At 39.3% G+C, this 23464-nt stretch overlaps 1 protein-coding gene across 2 annotated transcripts; it reads right to left on the minus strand.

The window, feature by feature from the left end:
- Positions 1 to 1574: 1574 nt before the first annotated feature.
- On the minus strand, positions 1575 to 21753 carry LOC145979698 (uncharacterized). Of its 2 annotated transcripts, none has more exons than XM_083112673.1 (7): positions 21616 to 21753; positions 18262 to 18431; positions 16602 to 16712; positions 14718 to 14783; positions 12017 to 12145; positions 8602 to 8712; positions 1575 to 1738 (listed from the first exon to the last, which is right to left on the minus strand). In XM_083112673.1, the coding sequence occupies exons 1-7, from the start codon at positions 21677 to 21679 to the stop codon at positions 1715 to 1717; spliced, it is 675 nt and encodes a 224-aa protein (XP_082968799.1). In that variant the 5' UTR covers positions 21680 to 21753; the 3' UTR covers positions 1575 to 1714. The 2 variants fall into 2 exon arrangements, with proteins under 2 accessions (XP_082968799.1, XP_082968798.1); XM_083112672.1 differs by having other exon boundaries at positions 14718 to 14789.
- Positions 21754 to 23464: the final 1711 nt, after the last annotated feature.

The following is a 23464-nucleotide window of genomic DNA, read 5'->3' on the forward strand; positions in this document are numbered from 1 at the left end:
GAGTCACCCTAGCTTAGCAAATGGGATTCGAGGTAGAGTCTGCCGGCCCCCGTGGCAGAGTGGTTAGCACGTCACGCTACGATGCCAGGCATCCTGGGTTCGAATTCTGGCCTGGGCATGGATGTTTGTGAGTGTCCATTCATCAATTTTGTCATATCATCATTCATCCCATCTTCGCAAATTAGCCAAAAGTGGCACAAAAAGCGAAGTAAAATAAAGCAAATCAATCAATCAATTGAGGTAGAGTCTAAGACACGGGTGTAGGTAAGATGTTAATGTATTTTGCAAGGTGCTGTGCAAACTCTGTCTGTGAGGCCCTTATGTTTTGAGAGATGAAAATACAGAAAACAACCATTACTACACTAAGACTAGTGTTGTAATTAGTATTGCCTAAACCACTAGCAAACTGTTCAGGCTTTGTTTCACTGCAATCAAAAATCATAATGTGCCACCGTCCACTACATATTTACTGACATTTATTTTATCTATTGTTTAACTTTCTAGAAACATTAATACTCTGCTGGTTTTCTTTTTCTGTAGCACATATCCTCAGTGGCATGTCCAGTATTTTCCTGCCTTTGATGTTCTTTTTTTAAATACTGGTACAAAAGGATGGGGGTTATAACCCCCCACCAACCCTCCTTGGGCATGCCACTGCATATCCTAATCACAAATTGAGCTCTATTGCCAATTCAGTTTCTATTATTTTCTTTCACCTATTTGAATGTGCTTGTACAAGAAAGAGTAAATAAATAGTTCAGTAAAATTATAGGCCTCTATATACAAGGGATAGTCAGAAAAAGTTTCCCGCATGTGTATTTCCGGAAACAATGGAAATTTTGTGTTGGTAATATGCTGCGGTGAAAACTAATTGTTGGTAAGTGTGTGCCTGGCTGGCATGGAGAACAGAGGTGTGTTGCAATCGTGGACAAAGAATGAAGTGTGTGCTGCTGTTCACTACGAATGGGTGAGACGTCCGGTACATTATGTGATGGACAAATAAATTTTATTTTTCTCAACACTGAACCAAAGTCTCTTCATCAGTAAATAGGACACTCAGTTTTACAAACAGGGTTTTTTGAAACTTGTGGAACAGTATGACAAGTGCCTGAATGTCATTGGGGCCTATGTGGCTAAATAGTGTAAATATACCTCTTTCTGCTCATGCCATGTTTTTTCTCCAGAATAAAACCTGCATAGGCAGAGTAGGGAAACCTTTTTTTTACAACTATCCCTCGTGTATATTTCAAAAGCATCAGACCCCACAAAGTGAGGCCCTGCATGGTAACATGCATCACACACCCTAAACAATGGCCCTGATATTATTATTATTATTAAATGTATTCAATTTTCGTGAATATTAACTACGTTATTCTGAATGTTGAATTCTTGCCAGATTTGTGTGTGTGTAAAAACCTTACACATTGCAAACTACAGGAAAAGTTATAATTCAGTTCTACAGGGATTTGAAACTTATTATTGTTGCTACTGTTCATCCGGTTTAGTTTTCAACATTTTGTGTTGTTGACTGGAGATAATATGAACCTACAAGTTCAAAAGCAAAAATAACAAGAATTTGTCAAAAACTTTAATATAATCTGTTCTCAACTAATAAATACAAATATCCTTCCAGGCAGAAAAGTTTAGATGTCCCCAAGAATTGTAATGCATGGCTGTTGTGATGCATTACTTTTTCACTTGTGAGCAGATTTTATCAATACTCGGGGATTTCGTCCTTCTGAAATAGAAAAATAGAATTATATCAGAAAATGCTTATCATGGAATGTCACTGCAGATATGAGCCTCCTGGCATGAAAGTGTTGAGAGGGAAATTCTTCAAGTAAATGCCGGGATGAGCTTGGATGGAATTGCGGAAGATGGAAGTGTTGAGAGAGGACAAAATGGCAGGGCAGTGATGGGAAAGGAGTCAGATGTAAGGAAGTGACACGGGACAGAGAGGCGAGTCTGGTGATCAGCTGCGAGAATCTAAATGCATGGAAGGGGTAAGTTCCATCTCCCTTTACCATGAGCTGCACATTCCCAAAGCCATCATAATATCGGTAAGGTAAATGGTGCATTTAGCACCATGCCTTTAAGGTGATATGGGGGGTAAGGCCCCACATTCTCGGTCTTGGCCATTTTGTATGTGATGTGATTAGCACCACACACCGGCTGCCTTTATCCTCTAGGGTAGGATGACCAGACACATACATTCAAAAAAGGGGACAGAGCATGGCGAAAAAGGAGGACAAAGTCATAAAAAAGAGGACACCGCAAGAAATGGCAATACATTTGCCATTACTCATGATTTAATCAATATAAAAGAAACTTACCAACACTTTGCTCACAGATACTTTTCAAGTGATCTCTTTCAATAACTTCCTCTTACCTTTAAGCAAAGAAAGCAATCTCCTAATCTGTTATTTAACAAATGACAAAGAATATCTACAATTTGAAGCATAGAATTTTACTACATTTTCTAATTCTTGGATATTAGAATGAAATTACCCCACCAGTGAATGCAAATGTAACAAGTAAGATTCGCTTTAACTTATTTCCAAAAACCAAATTAAAATTTTAGGTGGTTTAGATTGGGACATGAAATATGATTTTAATGCCGCGAACATTTCTAGGACTCTTTCAACAGCAGGGAAAAGTGGCAGTCACCTTACACTTTATCTCATATTCGTTTCTTCTATCCTTTAAAAGCTGGATATTTTCTTGCGAAATCAATGATGAATTTACACTTTCACTTTGTTATTTCATAATAGTAAATATTACTTAATAATCAAAATTCTCACTGCGCGTTTCTGTCTTGCATATGTATAGCTCGAAAAGGAACTGACTGACCTCCATGGCGGAGTGGTTAGCACAATGCCAACGGTTCCGGATTCGAATCCAGGCCTGGGGATTAATCGTTAGCGCAGTTTTATGTATAAATTGAAGTGCTAATACAGTATAACTGTGCATTGTAAGAATAAAATTAAAAGAAGTTCAAATTCATTGCCTATTTTAATGTATTTTTTAATTTGAGGGTGCCTTTTAAGTGTCTATTTTCGTGTCTTTTCTTAGTTTATAGTGCCTATTTTCATCATTTTAGTGCATATTTCAGAGGTTTTTAGTGCCTATAAATCAGCACCCTACTAATGACTCAGTCGAAAAAGTGATCGTGTTCAGCTTCCAGATGCTAGGTGAGCATTGTTCTCATATTTAACGTCATATGAATATCATTATGTGTGGAAGCATTCTCTATGCAGCACATTTGCTATGGTCGATACCAACCTCTTTCCAAAAAAGGAGGACATTTACAGATTTCTAAAAAATCCGCCCGTATGCCGGACAGACACCTAAAAAGGAGGACATGTCCGGATGAAAGAGGATGCCTGGTCAGCCTATCCTAGGATTGTCCCAGGTATCCATTGATTTAAGGCTGGGTGAGCCACTTAATGTGGGGACAATCTGGAAAAATTTCGACCTTAGAACACCCATCCCGGAAATTGAACCCAGGTCTCCCACCTGGCAGTCAGATGCCCTATTGACTCGACTACCGTGGCTCGTCATCATAATATCGGGCTTTGGAAATTGTGTATCTAGTCTTTAGTCATGGTAATCCTGATCTCACATTTATTTGATAAGCCGTGGCCTTGTAGAGATCCACCAACCCCTCTGAAACCCTGGCACGGGAGCAGTGGCGCTAGTTAAAGTTACGGGGAAGCCTATAGTTAGCATATTTTCCGGGGTTTCAGAAAGCTTGGTGGATTATAACACCATTATAGATATACTCGACATAAACGAAAGGAAGAAAAGTGGAGGGGAGATTGGGAAGAGAAAGACAAAGAGAAAAAGAGAGGAGGTTTGGAATAAGGAGTATGGGGAAGATCACAGAAAAGATATGCAAAGTGTTTAGGAAAGCGGGCATTAAAACTTACAGGAAGGGAGGGAGAAGCATCTTAAGAATAGTGAAGAATGCAAACAAGTAAAAGGAAAACAGAGAAGAGGAAGAGGAAGGGATTATCTACGAAGTGAAATGTAAAGAATGTCAGAGCGTGTACATAGGAGGAACGAAAAAGAGGCCGAAAGACAGGTTGAAACAACATAGGGATGATGTACGACTTAAGAGAGAGAGAAATGCAATATTTAAACACACGAGAGAAACAGGACATGACGTAGAGTGGGATGAGGCTAAGCGCATAGGAAGGGAGAAGAGAATGCCAGTGAGATAATGGAAAGAGTCAGGGACGTAGCTAGGTTGATCAGTTTGGGGGGGGGCCCAAACGTAAGATTTTTTTTTCTATCAAATCCACAGCCATTATTCGGAAAACTAAATGCAGAATGAACTCATTAGCTTAATGGTTGATACACCAAGAACAATGCTATTAGTCTTTAGATTTGTAAATTTGCTGGAAGAAAATTCAGAAGTAGATAAAACCCTTTTCTGTGGTTTTAGATATAAATTGCTGGAGCCAGGTTTACAAGTATTGGCAACAGTGCAAATATCAAATATGTGCGTAATGAGTTCAAGCTAGGCATCTCATGTATACAGTTCATACCGGAATCGAATCTGGTATCTCTTAGTTCAAGGGCGGGCCCGAGTCTTCTATGGCATCTGATTGTTCACTTGGGAAATGATGACGATAAAAAAATATATGCATACGTCTAATTTCTTAAAATTTATCTTATTTGTATGTGGAAAACTCAATATATGATGGCACTGGATAAAACAAAGTTCCCACACGCTCAAATGATTACGCTCTCGTCTTTGGTTCGGCAGGTTCAAGAACCTGCCCGGGTTCGATTCCCGATGGAGGCACATAGCTGTTCGGATCTGACTTTAAACTGTAGGTCCAGTCCCGATTAGCCTTACTGTGCATAAAGTGGACTTAAAACACCAGTTCAATTATTCAATCAATTGAAAGGTTCAAGGTTTGGTCCCTGGTGGTCAGGCCAGTAGCCAGAATTTGATTTCAGAAGTGGCTTATCCCTTATCGGCAGCCGCCATCTAATGACGAAAATGTTGGGGGAAGAAGTAAATGCGCTAAAGATGAATTTCTATATGGTATATTGCAACTTACCATATACAAGATGTTTAATCCTGTTAATGAAGTAAATTTAATTACTACTACTCATTATTAAAATCAGATATTTGTAGGATTTCGGGAAAGGACTGCAGCCCCCGAGCCCCTTCCCTGGTTTATGTGCCTGCTTGTATTAGTTCCAAAATTTCTGTGCTGTTCCAACATCGTGAGGACAATTTGGGAAGTACTTGAAAGCGATATGGAAGCAAATTCTGCTCTCGAAACTATGGGACTCGATGTGATGACCACGCGCAACTGAATGAAAGAACTCTTCGCAGGCCTTGTCCCTCAATATTAATTTTACTGAAAAATTGTAAGTTTTTTCTCGGCCTCCTCGATGACGCAGTGGTAGCGTCGCCACCTTGTAATGAAGGGGTTCTGGGTTTGATACCCGGTGGAGGCACATAGTAGTTCGAATCCCCGATTATCCTTACTGTGCATACAGTAGACTTAAAACACGAACTCGATAATTGGAAGGTTTAGAAGAACTAAACATGGCTTTTTTTATGCACCGTACAACTTTGCTTCTTTTCACCCTACTTTTACAGTTTTTTTTCGTAAGAATTCCACTGAGTATAACACGCTACGAAACCAGAGGTCCAAGATTCTGACATTGGACAGGTATGGTTGTATCATGTCTGTCCCATCGCCATTCCTTCGGCTCATCATTCATCCTCATCGTCGCATTTAACCCAAGAGGTAGAAAAGCGACGTATATAGAAATATATAAATGATTGATTTGGTTTATTTTACTTCGCTTTTCTGACACTTTTTGGCTAATCGTGAAGATAAAGATGACAATGAGTGATGTGAAATTGTTGAGAGGACCATCATAAAGAACACACGTGCACAGTCTGAAATTCGAACCAGGACCCCTGGCATCGTAATGAACCTTGTTAACCACTGCACAACAAATAGAAACAGAAAATGCTTGATTAGTTATTTGCTTCTCCATAACTCATGATTATAAGTATTATTCGCTGCATGACTATGGATTAATTATATGTGTATGTCTAGCCAACCTAGCCACCTAAGCAGCAGCAGCTTCCGCATTTGCAGGTGGAGGCTAAATGAAGAAAAAGCACAGAAAGTCAGAAAGATAAACAAATTTTGTAACATAATACTTATAGAGCATGCAGACGGCTGTAAAAACAATTGCTACATACCTAGTTTCCTTCCTTAATTGAAACGTGGTTTATTCTTCATTATACATAAGATCAACCACCCTGGGAGTCGAACCCAGGATCTTGTGTGGTAGTCAGACTCTCTTTTAGAATGCGAATATGTTGGATATTTGGTCGATCAGTCGATCCTGACCCATTGTTTCCAGAGGAAGACAATCTGGCAGCTTATCATTCGACATTTTACTCGCGATGTAGGAAAACGAGATCACAAACACTTCGTGATTCTATCTTCTCGCGTTTACATAAGTTAACCACCACTCGGACCTACATCAAACTATCTGAACAGACATCAATTGTCCACCAAATCAACAGATGAACCGACCGCTTCGATGTTTCTCCGAATTTTCAGAAAGTGGCCTTTCCCTCCTTTGCAGGGCAGGTCATTAGCAGGAGGGTTGAGTGCTGTGAGAAGAACCGCTATGTCATTCATTCCCGCGCCGAAAAAGGGACAAGCAATAGAATTCTGTTCTTGGAATTTGAAACGCATGGGGATATCTTTTCTGAACCATAAAATAATTAACCCAGAAAGTTCTAGCCACCCGTAGCTAAATCTTCCTGTTGGTGTCGACTTTTCGGCACCCATGGTGCCAGTGCAGGGCCAGATGAAGAGAAAGTGCGGGTTTTGGGGGGATCCTGGATCTGGTGTGCAGCAGGGAGGAAAAGTGCATTTTCAATTGGTCTCAGACTTCCCTGACCGGAGCGGACCACAAAACCATTAACTGCATCCCCTCCCAATACATCTGTTTGTGTTCAACAAGCAAGAAACAGGGAAATAGGAAAGAAATGCCTTGCTTGGGTTCGTGCTACTGAAAATTGAAGAAGTGTTTCAAACTGCAAGCAAAATTTACTGAAGAATTATTTTGCAATATTTGTCATCAAAGTAAAATTTCCAGCAAATACAGAACAGTTTCCCGGGGCCACGTGGACGTTTGCCAGGGCCAGTGCCCCCGCGTGCCCCACCCTAACGACGTCCCTGGAAAGAGTTCAAGGAAATAGAGAAGAAAGGTGAAGAAGACACAATGAACTGGAATGGGGGACTGATGATAAACAAAGAATGGAAGAAGAGTGGAAAGGACAAGAGAGAAAGAGGAGAGAAGAAGGAAGAAGAATAGAGCGTGAGATAAAGAGTCCAACCACATTCACTTTCAGGTGAAAGTACAGTTGACAAGGGAAAGCCACCTGCTAGATTGTTCCAGAACTACTTTCAAATAATCTGGAGGGGAGTATTTTTGTGTATATATATCGTCCTGTTGTGTACCTGGTGATATTTGTACTTGGTACAGAGTCTGAAGAAGACCTTGCTAGAAGGTTGAAACGTTACGTTTAGTTTATGTTTTATAATAAAATAAATTTCTGCCTTGGTCAGCATATTTAGTTTTTATATCTTGGTTGATTATTAACAGCTATATGAAAGGGGTCCCAGGTTTGATACCTGATGGAGATACATGTTTCGGATCCCACTTTAAACTAGGTTCAGTCCCGATTAGCCTTTCTATGCGTAAAGTGGACTTACAATAACAATAAATCAATCAACTCAATCTTAGTGCAGATGGATTTATGCAAGAGAGTGCTGTGTGAGATTATATATTTCATGATGGGCTTCGTAACTTATGTATGATTAATCCATATATAGCAGTGGCCAGTGTCCCATCAACTTTTTTCACATATAAAAATTGCAGGAAATTTTGAGGTGGTTTGACTTCTGTTTTTGTTTTATTTGCATGCCTGTATTGGTGTTTTATTTCTAATACGAGGGCAGGTTGAAAAATTCACTGCCTATGTGGGTTCGAGCAAACCAGTACAGCAACATCAATTAAATGCTCATAATACATGCACCTACCACACAAAATCATGTCCAGATAAAATAACTAGAACCTTTCTTTTTCAGGCTCCAAATTGAGGATGTCGGCCCAGATTCCAGACATTAGTAAATTTGAATCGCCACATTTCCATCTGGTGGTGAAAATTTGAACTACATATTTTTTACCATCAGTATTCACTTTCCGATGATCTTTATAGCTTCTATACCAAGTTTCAACGGAATCCGTTTCTTCGAACGGGTTCCAGAGGACTCTGAATGGGGCAACTTTAATTGTGTCACCCTGTATAAAGTTTAAAAAATTAGAAAGATGTTTATGAGTAAAATTGTTATCATGTCAACAACTTTAAAAAAAAAAAATACCAGGCCACAGTCTCAAGAATGTTGAGAATGACTAGTGTAGAAGCCATGACAAACATCTATTCGTAAATGTAATCTCTGCTAAATATTGACTTGTTACATCTCTTAGAACCACTCCATCACATATTTTAAATTACCCCTAAACATATTTTGCGGTACTTACTTCTATAACTTGATCCAGGTTGTACCCATTTGAAATATCCCTGTACACGGTGTGACTCTGCTTATAATTTGTAAAGGAAGTGATTGAATCTTTTTCGGAATCTTCAGTCACCTGCAAATTAAAGATTAGTTTACTTAAAATTATTCATGCTATTGTTAAGTGATGGACTAATACATAATTTGAACAAGAAGGAAGTGTAAAGATCAACAACAGTACACATAGGCCTCATTTCGTTATTCTATTATTGAGATGTTGCCATGTTGTCTAAGGCATCATGCTTTGGGCTTGGGCTATGGGACTCATGCAGGTTCAAGTCTCCTGAGGGAAAGAACTTTTCTCCTGATATTTCGGAACAACAAATGAGTAGCATAACCCGATCATGGAAATCTACAACAATGACTTGGGGTTCATCTTCCGGCCACACATCACCCCATAACTGGTTGGATGACCTGCCGAGGTGGGAGTGAGGCGGCCGACAGTCGGTAGATAGGACCTGACCTCCAAGGGCTGTTGTGCCACAGGTTATTATTATTATTATTATTGATATTTGCATTCATTTATGATCTATTGTTCAAGGTTTTGATTTATTGTTAAAGTTCCCAGGAGTGCAAGTTGTTCCATACTCACCAATCTTAATATTTCTTTGATGTATGGGTGTAAGCACCCAAATATCGAACTCCCACGTAGTACGCCTTGGATTGCATTTTGCAGATTAATGAGGCTCTCAGAGGGGTGGCGTGCATGTAGCTGGTGTTACCACAGGTAACAGCAAAATGTAAAGAATTAAAAAGTTGTTTCAATAAAATGACAACATTGTTAAATACGTTAATGAACACCCTTGCCGTCGAGTAGATATTGCCTAGGACATTTTTCCTGCAGCCGACAGAAGCGAAGAGGGAGGCCGTTCCCCTTTCCTGAAGAGGCAACAAAGGAGAAGAGGGTGCCAATGCAAGGGAAGAGTGAGGAAGGACTTTAGGGCATAGTGTGCTATGGGGTTAATCACATGCCTGTTAAGGGGCCCTGTTGCCGTTCAGACCTACCGGATCAGCCAGTGTTGTCACATCGGATTGGCAGGGAAGAGCTAAATCCCACCTAAAATAGGAAAACCATTTCTGTGAAGCAACTAGAGGTAGACTGCAGAACCAAGGCTGAATTGAACTACAACTGAGACCAGTTAGGTAATAGATGAAAATATAGTTCCTTGGTGTGATTCGTAATTTGGACAAACCTTGCTCCAAAATACTAAGTTGGCAACAGTAGTACGTACAGCTGGGCTTCCCTTCCACAAAGGAGCGGAGTTCTGTCGTTTGCTCAGTGCTCACCAAACAAACGTCAAACTGGCCCGAGAAAAGTGCAAAGAAACAGAGACAGATGAAGAATTGACAAGGGTCTACCACTATTCATTGGATTTTCGTGGTAACTGTCTCATGATTGGTAGTTTTTTCTAGGAGTGTTTGTGGCTAAATCACTGTGCTGATTGCAGAACAAGAATGAAATGAACAAATATCTAGCTCGAAGATATGTTTTCTTTACCGGGGGGGGAGATAATGTCTAGCAGGCATAATTGTCGTACTGATAGCCGGTAACACTTTTGAGAAAGTCACTCCACGCCACTGGAGGCTCTGGTGTCTGGACTCGCAACCAGTATAATCCTCTGTGAAGCTTGTGATGTCTCATCTATAATGTTTATGAATGTCCCTTTATCCATGTCATCTTATCATCATTCTTCTTCATATCCACCAGGGCCTCCCCGATGTCATAGTGGTAAATCGTCGCCTTTGTAATCAAGAGGTCCCAGGTTCCATACCCAGTGGAGGCACATAAAGTTCAGATCCAACTTTAAACAGTAGGTCCAGTCCCGGTTAGCCTTACTATGCATCAAATGGACTTAAAACACGAACTCAATCAATCAATCATCTCCATGATTAACCAAAAGTGGCAGAAAAGCAAAGCAAAATAATTTAATTCAATTCAATCAATCCAAAGTATGAGGATAAGTCAGTTGAAAACCTTAATTTGTTTTGTATTTTATCTAATAGATATTTGCATGCAAGTTGCCAAATTGTATCATATTTCATCATGGACTCATTGGCGATCAACATATATTTTCAAGTGCTCTGAAAGTGTTTGGTAACCTCAGGATGCACTTATGCACCACTGTGAAAGTTTTTCCACCATCTGTCTGTTAAGTGATGCCTAGGGAGACAAATTTATGGTAAATAAAAACTGAGGAGAGCGGTAAATAAAATGTTAGATCAGCGGTATATACCAGTGGTGGAAAAAAAAAATTAGCACACACTTTTTCTTCATTGAGAGATTAAACAACATACAAAAGAGCTATTAATTGATAAACTACTTCATTTTTATATACTGTACACATACAGTACTTAGCTGTCCAACCAAAAAGAAAACATCAACACAAAATCACTTCATTTCTAAATTGCATATCTCAAGTGATTTATTCATTGTATGTATTTAAAGGATATTCTTGCTATCCAACAAATAAAATAATCACTACTGCACATACACAAACACATGTTGAAAATCACATGATGATAAACAAAATTCATTCATGACTGAACACAAATGACACCATTGTTTCCCTTGATGTGCGGGAACAGACTAATCTTATCGCTGCTACAGCTAGCAAGTTCAATGAAACTGGAAGTTGAGTAGACATTCGGGGGAAGAAAGGAATGCAGCTTGACAGGGAGGGAAGTTTTCGAACTGAGATTATGTGCATGGGAAACCCCAATTTCCAGCATCTTCCTGATGTGATCGAAGATAAATTGTTCTTCAGCTGCAAGTGATAGGAAACTTTAGGCAAATGTTTCGTTACAAATCGACAGTTTGCGCGCACAACCTCGATTGTCGGTTTTTGCATATTTTCTACTTAATTTGATGATATTTCACAGTTATTTCGCGAAAAAGCGTTCATTTCGTGGAAAAGCACACATTTTGCATTACTTCGTGAATAAAACTCATGCATATTTCATCATTAGGGGTGTAGTTACGTGCAGAATGTTCAAAATTACATCTTTTTTTCACATTTCGCGATTTCGCGCATTGCGAGAATTCAATGTCCCTAGTGATGCCATTATCGAATTTTCTCCTCCGTTCGTAAACTTGCTGGTCTGGTACGCATGCATAGGTATACTGCATTTTAGCCGCAGGAGAATATCTACAGGTTTAGGTTTCCAGAGAAGCTCTTTCTTGGCGCCAAATTGGATTTTTGAAGCTCACTTGATCACTGTTGCAGCCTTGAGGACGTTCTGTGAGAAACAGCTGATACGTCTACAAAAATTCAAGCTGCATAGTATGTCCTATAATTTTCTAACTTCATATTAAGTTCATATTAAGTTACTTCTCAAAATAAGTAAGTTTTCCTGCAATATTAATTTTTGCTTCTGCGTACCTTTGACTTCTCTTCTTCCAAAATCTTTCCAATTTCTGTATTTGCCGGAATATCTTGTCCCAAATAGAGCGATGCTTTGGCCTTCAGAAATGACGGACTTCCAGGTCTCTTCTTCTGCAAAATGGGATTCTGAAAATAAACATGGACCAGTTTTTACGAGACTCCAGCTTTAGCCAGCTTTGTTTATTAGTAACATGTTCGTTTCTCAAATTGCATGAATCTGCTTTGTTTTGCATTTTACTAATATTTTGTGGTGAAACATGAGTGAGAAACATGGGCGTCGCCAGAAATTTTTGCAGGGGTGGTCGGGCAAATGATAAATGTGGAAAAATAGAAAAATAATAAGTATTATTACCATGGTTATAAAATTTATTATACAGTAATAAATATTATAAACTAATAAAAATAAATTTTATTCGAAATAATAATAATAATAATTATTATTAATTATCATTATTATTATGTAAATGGGGAAACTCGACCCAACCAACGAGTGAATACCAGCAAAACGTTCCCATAATTTATTTTGCATTTTATGCAGGTAGTATTTGAAAAGTATTTTGATATTAACTTTTGCACGTTTCGTTCAAGAAAAGGCTTTAAATGTTAGGGGGATTTTTTTTTCATAAAGTTTGTTGTGTGATCTCTCACCTATAACTGTAATTATTGGAATTTTGAAAACTGTGGAACCATTTCTTCTTTGGATGAAATGGTAAAATACAACCTTGTTCCTGTATTTTTCACTCAATGTTTTCGATCCAATGCATTTTTACTTTGATTATTTTGTTCGAATACTAACTAAATGAACTTTATTTGTGTTCTTGACAATAAGAGTAACAAGCTTTCGGCTTTCTTGTATCTTTAAATGAACAATGTCAATTTCCAGGGGGATTGACCAACCCGTTTGACCACCCCCCCTTCCCGATGCCCATGGTGAGAAATAATTATTGTTCGTTAAGTACATAAGCAACTCGTGATCTTGTTGCTAAATGTTCTAGGTTCGCTGTTAAATCTTTGATCTATTTATCTTATCATTAGTCATCTTCATCATGTTAACTAAATGCAAATTGTCTGAATATTGTAACGATGGTCCTTTGATAATTTTCAATCTTGATCGGTTATTAAACATTGTCTACTTTTTATTCTTGTCTATTCTACACCATGTATCAAAGCAGCATCTCTTCTCCATCTTTACGCAAATAATTTTTGGAAATCATATTTACAACCGCCAGATTGCTTATCCAGTAGAATAATTCTTGGGGAAATAATACATGTATATTATGAGACACTGGCATATGCAGGATTTTTTTTCAGAGGGGGCTGGAATTGTAAATGTGGATATTACATAGATGTGTTTTAGGGGAGCAGGATACATTATATAACATTTCATAATTTCCATTTATACCCTTCGTCTCAAAGATTGTTCAAAGACATAAAAATTATTTGGTTTGGTTTGGTTTGATTTGGTGTTTTAAGTCCACTTTATGCGCAGTAAGGCTAATCGGGACTGGACCTACAGTTTAAAGTGGAATCCGAACCACTTGTGCCTCCACCGGGTATCGAACCCGGGACCCCTTGATTACAAGGCAATGACGCTACCACTGCACCATGGGGGAGACCTGTAAAAATTATTATTGGAGGTCATTTTAAGGTCAGATTTGTGTGTGCGAGTGTTATGAGAGGAAAAATTGTGAATTGAAGCAACATATAAGTAGCTGGGCTCATATTTTTGTTCTGGTGTTCACACACCCCCATCCCTGCCTGCCAACTTTAAATGTACAGGTGTCTATGCCGGAAAGGAGGCAAAATTTCAATTTTCCTTGTGACTATATTTGGAGACCAGGGATGTCACCACATTTTTTATAGGGTTGTCAAGCCATTTATATAAAATTAACTAGAGAACTAATGATAACGAAATAATTCTTGTAAAGCAATAATAATCATCATCTATTTTACTTCCAATTTATTATTATATCCTTGGATAGACTTCAGCTCACACCAGATGAGTGTATATCCAGGATAACTGCTGCTCTTTATTTTTTTCATATTTCATAGCTAAATAGAACAGTTCAAGAAAAGTCACTGAAATTTTGAGGGGGGGGGGCTTAATCTTGAAGCTTATGTTCTGAGACTCCCTCACCTAAAAATCTTATTTTGGGAAGTTTGAAACTTGATGGAACCATTAGTTGTAGAATTTGTAATATTAAGTTCTGATGTGGTGTCCTCAATTTTTTTTTTTTGAGCTAACAAAGTTTTTAATTTCATGGATCTCCTGGGATGCTTATTAACAGAACTTTATTTTATTATTCGCAAAATAATAAGCTTTTTGCCTTTTTTACCTTAGAATGAACGATGACAATTTCCAGGGGGAGGGGATTGATTGACCAGTGCAGGATTGATTGATTAATTGAATTAAAAGTTTTGGGTGCTTCAACGCACACATGGCCATTTTGCACCCTTCAATGTATACTGGGAAAAATCCCCTTATCCAAAATTCTTACCTAGGAATTTAAAAAAAGGGGGTCTAAAAAGCCCCTTGAAAGAGGTTAAAAGTGCATGTTGTAAAGCGCCTACACAGGACATTAAAAAAGGGGAGGTCACACTAAGAAACTTCCTCACAGACAGTGTAACAGACCTGTCCTTGTAGTTACAAAGATCTCTTCAGTCAAAGCAACAATTAATAAAGACAATAGACACTTACAGCCAGATCCTGACTTGTCAGCATGACGAGAAGCGTGTTACACTCCTTGCAGGTGTTGTCCACAAACTGTAACTGATAAAGAACAACATTGTAACAAAATCATATTTTCACACACACACACAACCACAAATAAGCATGAGATAATAGGAGTTTTTAAAAAATTGAAAAATCTTGATCTTCCGAGATACCTTGCTTTGCAGCATTTCACACATTCAGAGTTACCAACAGTAAAGCATTTACCATCTGAATGAATAATGTACACTGAGAGCACTTTGTTTTTGTTTTGCGTGCTTAGACGGTATGGCATTTGTGGACCACATATTTCAGTGCCTTACTCGGATAATTTCTCAAAGTATATATCCGTGGGCCTACCTACCGCCTCAATCAGCACAACGAACCCTCAGTCCTTGTTGTAGGTTTTCTATGAACGTGCTACGCTTTTCATTCATAGCTCCCCAATTTCCTCGCGATCGTGGTACGTCACCAGTCCAAAACCTCAACTAACTAACTCTCTAGTCTTCTTAAACCCGAAGGTTCATGGCTTCAGCAACACAGGCCTTCCATCTGTCCCTATCCTGAGCAAGATCTATATACTCTTTTCCATCCCTACCGATTTCATTTAGGTCCATCTCAACATTATCACTCCATCTTCGTCTTAGTCTTCCTACTGGTCTCTTACCATCAGGTTTCCCAACAAGAATGCTGTAAATTCTTCTTTCCTCTCCCATTCGTGCCACATGGCCTGCCCACCTAAGTCTTCTTGATTTAATCATTCTAATAATATCTAAACACTTCCGAAACCTCAGGAGAATTTATTATGCTTTCCCCAGGAGACTCAAACCTGCACACATCCCGTAGCCGGAGCCCAAAGCTTGTGCCTTAGACCTCACGGCTACAGTGCAAATGGTTGATATTTCACGTCCTAGCTGAAATCTATGTACACACACTAGCGTATGCATGGAGGGAGCTGATGGGGCATAACTCCTCCCAAAATTGTGATTAAAATCAAAATTTCCAAATGAAATCAGCAAAGAACTCTGGGGAAAAAAGCAAAACTGTAAATTCAAACTTCACATAAAATTATCCTTGATTAAAATTTTTTGGCTTTGAAAAACTTTTAAGAGGAAGAAAAGATGTAATTATGAAATATTTTATATTGTATCCCACCTCCTCCTAGAACATAGGTGTGTTACAATTCCAACCCCCTCTGAAAAAATTCTGCATATGCCAGTGTATATACGAGGGTTGGGGAGTAAGTCATGCCAACCCAGTAATATTTTAATTATATGCAAAGGTAGATGGAAAATGGAGACTGCAGGAGGAAGCCTGAGACGAGTACTTTACCTGCTGGTCAATAGATGGCTCTGTGTGTTGTACTGGATGAGCACAGAGCACTGGGAAAACAGTTGTGAGTCAGCCGTGGAGTAAGATGGAAGTGACCAAATTGGAACAGCGATTGTACATCAACGTGGCCGTTCTCTGGCGGAGAAATGCGAGTGATTGTCATCAAGAATTGGTAGAAGCTTTAGAGAATAACGCTCTGCCACATCGAATTGTCGCAAGATGGGTAGCAGCGTTTCAGAGAGGATGCCAATCAACCAGCGACATGGTTCATGATTACTGCCAACAAAATATCCATAATGGATACTCTTTCAGTTCTATATAACAAATTTTTAATACATCCTTCGATTGTCCAATTATCTGGGTTGCCATGACTTACTCCCCAACCCTCGTACATACATATATGATATAATATAATTACATACTAATTTGACATCTAAAAACTTTGTAGAGAATAAATTGATTTTAAGTCGTCGCCTTGCTGAACAAATTTACACAAATTCTATGAAGAGAACTTAGAACAACGAAGCCATCTTAACTCACACATTTCTGTAGAAATTCTTGTTGCTTTTCAAAGTCCTGAAGCTGACCTTGCAAAGTGGTTGAGATCGTCTCCATATTTTCAAGTGCTGCCTTGCATTTTGAAGCTTGATACTAAAAGTTTACAAGAGAAATGAAATCAGACTTTAATATTGAACAGTGCATCTGCAAATTTAAAGCTTGACTTTAAATTCAATTTGTACTGAGTAGGAGTCGTGAGTGGATGACCGTAAAACTTTAGATATGTAAGGTTGATTTTTTCATAATTCATAGTTTCCATGGAAATCACTAGGTGTGAAAAGGTCATGGAAATGTCAGAGGGCTCTGTAAAATTGCTTAAAAATCAGAGAAATTGAATGCGTTTTTAAGCTTTCTCTCCTAACTGGTCATCTGAACATATTTCATATCAAAATGTTTTATTTTATTTTCATTCCTTTTTATCAAAACTTTCTTACTTTGATTAGCATGCAAAGCAGAAGACGTGTCACTTATTAACATCTTAAAACATTATAGATTGGTCTAGAAAGTTTCTTAATGGTACCTGAAAGAAAGAGTAATCAGGGAATCTTGTATTGCAAAAAATGCCCCTTACAAACTTGTAAAAGGAAACATGCCTGCTCAATAAATGTGATTCTACTTCTATTATTATTATCATCATCATTACTACTACTACAACTACTACTATTATTATTATTTCTAGTAACTGAGTTACAAGCTGGGTTGCTATATTTCATAAGTGAAAATCCAGGACACTGCTGACCGGAAGCCTGTTTGTAGGACGGAGTAGTATTATGTATGTACACTTTGTATTTCTAGTTATTATGAAATAAACACTGAAATGCCTGTACGGTTCCAAAGATGGTAAAGTATTTCAGAAACGATTTTTCAAGGACAGGGAGGAAAATGAAAACCCTGCCTTGTAGTCTAATTTTAGAAGACACATTTTTGCAACAAAAGTCATGAAAATTCAGGACTTAGAGAGAATTTTCAGAAATCCAATTTATACCTTACATAATAGATTCATGAACAGGAATGTAATTAATAAATAGCGAAATTCATGAAAGTATGGTCTTAAGCCAGGGCAGTGGTGTGCCAAGGGAGTTTGGTGGGGGTTATAACCCCCCTTTGGCCCAGTTTTCCTAAAAGAAAGCATCAAATGCAGGAAAAGATGGCAAAATGAGGACTGACTACCAAAAAAAGTGTATGTAACCCCTCACTTTCGAAAATCCTGGGCACACCACTGACCCAGGGGTTCCCAAACAATTTTGTATCATGGCTTCCTTAGTGTTTCAAGATTTCCCAACAGTGCCCAAGTCAGAATGTAGGCTTATCTAACACTTGCAATGCTCAGTTAGAGTGAATTAGGAGGTTCCTTGCCTTAAGTTAAAAAATAAACATATTTCAAATTCAGAAATATTTTATGTGCAAAAAGTACTAAATAAGCACATTGATGGAACATTTTGTGGCACCCCTGTAAGCCAGGGTGCTACGGTACACACTTTGGGAACCACCGGTCTTGAGCGTTTCTGCTTTCGCACCCTATTCTGGGACATTACTGCATCCTGAAGAAGTTTTTTGGGACACCGGAACAAATTATACCATTCTGGAACTGTCTGGGACATACAACAACCTTAGTTACAAGTAACTCGTTACCTCAAATTACCTGCACAATTATCCAGCAGAGGAACAGAGCTAGAATGATTACAGCCAATTCTAAAATCATGGTGTCACCCTTGTAGGCAAAGCACGTTCTGAGGGCAACGAGTGGTGGAAGTATCTTGTAAAGCACTTTGGAAGTTAGAAGCCGAACTGGAGTGATGATGACAGCAAGAACTAAAATGTAACAAAGAAAAAAACATTTATATATTCCAAGCAGTCTCTGGCATGGCAGAGAGACTTGGAGTTATAAGCCTCCATTTCTCTTTGAGTCAGCTTTCCTAAAAACAAAATTACCAGATAATGTTAGGGATGCTGGCAAAGATTGATACTGGAGCATCCGCTAAGAGATGCCATAACTCTTGCTTATGGTCATACCGTTACTTGCAGTTTAAAGTTGGTTCTGAACCACCAGTAAGTACTACCACTGAGAATTCAAACCACAGAACAATTGATTAAAAGCCATTCTAGCTGGAGAATGCCTGGTCGAGTTTGGGGATAGGTGGGAGATGCTTGTCAGTGTCTCCCCCTACCCTCCACAAGTAAAATATTGGGAGCCCCTTAGTAAAAAAAAAAAAAAAAAAAAAAGTATGGAGAAAAATAAACTTACATGCCCTTGAAGGGTTGACTGGCCTGCCTTCCAACTTTTTGTTATCGACTTATAATATCACAGTAGTAGCTTCTCGAAACTAAATTGGAATGATATCAATCCCTGGTAAATAATGGAAAGACGAAGTTGGAAATATATTCTTTTACTTCAGCATAGTGGTACAGCCAGGAATCTTCCTTGGGGATCAGGCCAAATATTTAGTACATGATATTTTGTATTTTTCGCTTGATATGATTTTAAAAATAAATTAGGTTACATATATACATAAAAAACAAAATATTAGCTGAGGGAATATTTGGTCAAGCCTTGAGGATGCTCCTATGGTTTAACATGGTGGCAATGAGGCAGCTGGGGGGATGCCTTGCAGAAATTTTGCTAGCTGAGGGATGGGATACAATCCCCCTCACTTCAAGCACTGCATACACGGACATTCCAAAAATACTGTTTTCATTGTTTTAAGGATAGTAAACACTCCTTTTGTGAACTTTCAGGTGAGTGGGGCTTCAGCCCCAAAAAAGTCACTCACATTGGCCTCTTAATACCAATAGTGACTAATGTATTCAAACAAATACAGTGTTGGAGGTTAAACTGGATCTCTAGATTCTGAGTGTTGACCTACCATCACAAGGTCAATTGGAATACACCAGAAAGAAACTGAGTGGTGATGAGACACAATCACGTGTCACTCAAGGAAAAGCTGATTGGAAGGATCTGACCCTCAAAATGTTATTGCCACACAGACGCAGAGTGTACTCTTAATGTTGGTGGGTTTTGATATTGTTAATCATTATTATAACGGTGCCATTTCTTTTCAATATCACTGAATATACATTTGTTACACCTTTTCATGAAGCAAGACCTTTTTCCTTCAAGAGAAAAAATATCGTAATCAAACCATTCATAACACACAGGAAAAGAAAATCTGGCTTGACAGAAATGTCCACAAAATGGAAGAAAAGTGAACTTTATGATGACTCAAATTAGACAGGTTCCAGTTTGGTCTTGATTGAATGCAACGAGCTGATAGTAAGGGTTTGTTGCCTAATTTCTCACTTTGTTTTCATTTGTTTCCCTAAGAAATTATCATAATTTCTGTGAGGAATAGACAACTGAAGTGTCAAATGTGAGTCAACGCCTCCACAACCAGTAGCGGTGATAAGTACTCCAAAGATCCCGTGGTGCAGGGGAAATGAGTTATAGGGGACCTCCAAGCTGTTATACTTGAGTCAAGCTAACTCCCGGCCTTATTCACAGTGCAGAACGGTTCTTTTGACAAAATCATGTTTCCTGCTGACTGCTTTGGGGAGGAGGAATTCTGATTACGCGTAATCGCTTGTTGCCCAAACAGGGTTGGGGGCAGCGCAGAGGCGTCTCCTGAACGCATGCGGTGCCACGCTGTGCATGTGTCAATTGTGGGAAAAGAACAGCTTGCTCTGCGACGACATAAATGAGTATTTCTATATTCTATAAGAGACGTATTTATTGTACACGAGAGCGCTCAACTAAGCTTATATTACATTTCTTGGATCTGAAGTGATGCATGCGTCAATTATGGGAAAATAATTATTACTTTCTTTGACTTCAGATCCAAGAAATGTGATATAAGCTTAGTTGCGCTCTCGTGTAAAATAAATACTTCTCCTATAGAATGTAGAAATACTCATTAATGTCGTCGCAGAGCAAGCTGTCCCTTTCCCACAATTGACACATGCGCAGCGTGGCACCGCATACATTCAGGAGACGCCTCTGGGGCGGCGGTAAGCGTAATCAGCTGTTTACAACTTTCTTCGTAGGTAAAAGCGGCAACTGCGGGTCCCGCACCGGGAGTTGGCTTGACTTGTCTTCGCACAATCGTCATTAAGGAATCAGTGGTAAATTTGTAATTAATTTTTTAAGTGTGATGAAGGTTTCCACAAACTAAAAATCATCGCTTTCATATTCATTTCATAATAGACCTTTATGGAAATTACTATGAAATATCATTGACATTGCAAGCGAAGAAATACTTCATTAATCAGTCGAGAGTCAAACGTTTTTAACCGATAAAAAAAATTAATACAATTCTAACAATGTCTACAATATTTTTAAAAAATAAATAATGTACAGTCATCGGCAATAAATAGAGGACAACTAGATCCTGAAATGTTCGCTTCCCTAGTTCACTGAAGAAACCAGCCTCCAGGTCCGTGCAGGAGCTTCATGCATCACACGAAAATCGACTTGAGGAACGCCATAACGAAGTTCACCCAGTTCACGACAGGACTTATGAAATGGCCAGTACACATAACTCATTTAAAGCATTAAATTCGTGCGACTTTCGGATCGCGCCTAAAACATGAAGCACCTCTAATTTTAAAAAGTTTGTTTTACTGAGAGGGGAAAGAAACATCTTGGATTTTTTCCTATGCTACTGTCTACCCACCGCTCGAAACAGTGGCGTATTCTCTCATGTTATCTGGTTTATCGCCGCTCAACCAACTTTTTCCATATATGTAGAAACTGCTGGAAAAGTTCAAGTTGTTGGACTTATGTTTTTTGTTGCACTGACAGGCCTGCATTGGATATACCATGTGAAATTGCCACGGATAACAAGCTTAGTTGTCCATACATTACGTTTTCTTTGTACGTATTTCGGGGTGGGGCGGCAAGAAGTAAATTTGCACAGGGCGGCAAAATTCCTAGGGCCGGGGCTGTGGGGCTGTGTCTACCCCCAGAATTTAACACGCGCTTTCGCTATTGCAAGGGACTTACAGAGATACACGATCTGTTGGTTCAGCCACCACCAGGACTTGCCCACACTGCTTACAGTATCCATCTGCCGCTGGAAATTTACTCAAGTCACCATCTGAATTATATCCCTAGGCAGATGGTCCCTCCACGAATGCGTTGCTAGCCTACAGAAACGGGCAATTACTTTCTTTGTTTCCAAGGCATCGAGTGGACATTGTTAAGTTGAATTTATACCAGTCTATTATTTCGATGCCAGCTTAGAAATAAGCATCGAGGATTATGACCCCCACCAACCCCTTTGGGCATGCCACTGTTCATGGACGTCCGCAGGATTTTTTCCAGGGAGGGGCAAGGAAGGTATTTTTTTTCCAGGGGGGGCCAACATGGCATATTTTCCCCAATAATAGTGTTCATCCCTCAAAAAACATTGCTTAAATTTGATTGGTTTGGTTTGGTTTGATTTGGTGTTTTAAGTCCACTTTATGCACAGTATGGCTAATCGGGACTGGACCTACAGTTTAAAGTGGGATCCGAACCACTTGTGGCTTAAATTTGAATTTATCATGTTCGTGCAATAATTAACACACATTATTGTGGCTGAAATTAAATTATATGTGAGAAATATGTAATTTTTTGTTGACTTTCGTTTTCCAGGGGGGGCCACGGCCCCCCCTTGCCCCCCCTTGCGGACGCCCATGCCACTGTTTCTAACATCTTCCGTCCCGAAACATTCCCGACCTAGTTTGGAAATTGCGAACTTTTCCCGTCCCGAACAAAAATTTTCCGGCCCGCAAATCTCGTCGCGATTAGCTAAACGTGGAAGAAAAGCGACGCAAAATAAGCCAATTCAATTCAAAATTATCCCCCCCCCCCCAGAATTTGGGAAAGGTATGATGGCAAAGCTTTCGTCTCCACATTGCAACAAGCCATGTCTGCCAATAGAGATGTGGACGTAGAGGATCCACACATTCACAATCTCCGACATTGTGTAGGTGATGTGATCAGCACCAAGCTTCAGCCGCCTTTATCCCCCTCCCCTCATAAGGTATTCCATTTTATTAGAGATTAGGTGAACCCCAGAACCGCCTTATGCAGGGACATGGTCTAAGATAGTCCCAACCGAGATCAACTATGTGCCTCGGGAGAATCGAACCCACGTGCCAGTCACATATCCTATCGACTGGCTAACTGTGCCTTACTTCCTACTGTATATATGTGTGTGTGTGTGTGTGTGTGTGTGTGTATCAGTGTTTGGAAAGTTACTTTTTAAAAGTAACTATGTTACTTTTACAGTTACTTTCAGCTGGAAATTTTCTTGAAAACAATTAATGACCATTAATTGGAATAAAAAATGTATGAAGACTTACACGTAAAGGTAAAGGTAAAGTGTTCCCCTGTGCATAGCACCACGCCATGAAGGCGTATAGGGGATGTGGGGGTAACGCCCCACACTTTCTTGATCCGGTCGTGAGTGGGGGTGATGTGATCAGCATCACGCCCCTGACCGCCTTTACCCCCCAGGTACCCATGTTATTCGACGCTGGGTAGGCGCCGGGACCGCTTCCACCGTTAGAAAAGTTCCCGGATTTGAACCGGCCGGGGATCGAACCCGGGACCTTTAGCATGGTAGTCAGACGCGTTACCGACTGAGCCACCGCGGCCACATGAAGACTTACACGTATTTTGATTAATTGATTGATTTGGTCTATTTGGAGTTCCGACATTTCCGACACCGTCACTAAGGCAAAAACTGTTGTTTTTTTTCGTCATAAGCGACACTGCTTGGATTTTCCCCTACGATTTCTAATTTGTTTACCAGAATTAACGACATTTGCGTACGTGCAGCAGCAATAGTGTCTCTGAAGAAAGC

Source organism: Lepisma saccharinum, chromosome 26, assembly GCF_977018435.1.
Source record: "Lepisma saccharinum chromosome 26, izLepSacc3.1, whole genome shotgun sequence".
Classification (NCBI taxonomy): domain Eukaryota; kingdom Metazoa; phylum Arthropoda; class Insecta; order Zygentoma; family Lepismatidae; genus Lepisma; species Lepisma saccharinum.

What these genes read in the sequence shown, in the direction of transcription:
- LOC145979698 (XM_083112672.1), bottom strand. Translation starts at nt 21,679, where the DNA reads ATGGATACTGTAAGCAGTGTGGGCAAGTCCTGGTGGTGGCTGAACCAA. An exon ending in TGGAAGAAGAGAAGTCAAAG is followed by an intron (nt 8,713 to 12,016) that starts GTACGCAGAAGC and finishes TTTAATTTGCAG; the next exon opens with GTGACTGAAGATTCCGAAAA. An exon ending in ACCTGGATCAAGTTATAGAA is followed by an intron (nt 1,739 to 8,601) that starts GTAAGTACCGCA and finishes TTTCTATTTCAG; the next exon opens with AAGGACGAAATCCCCGAGTA.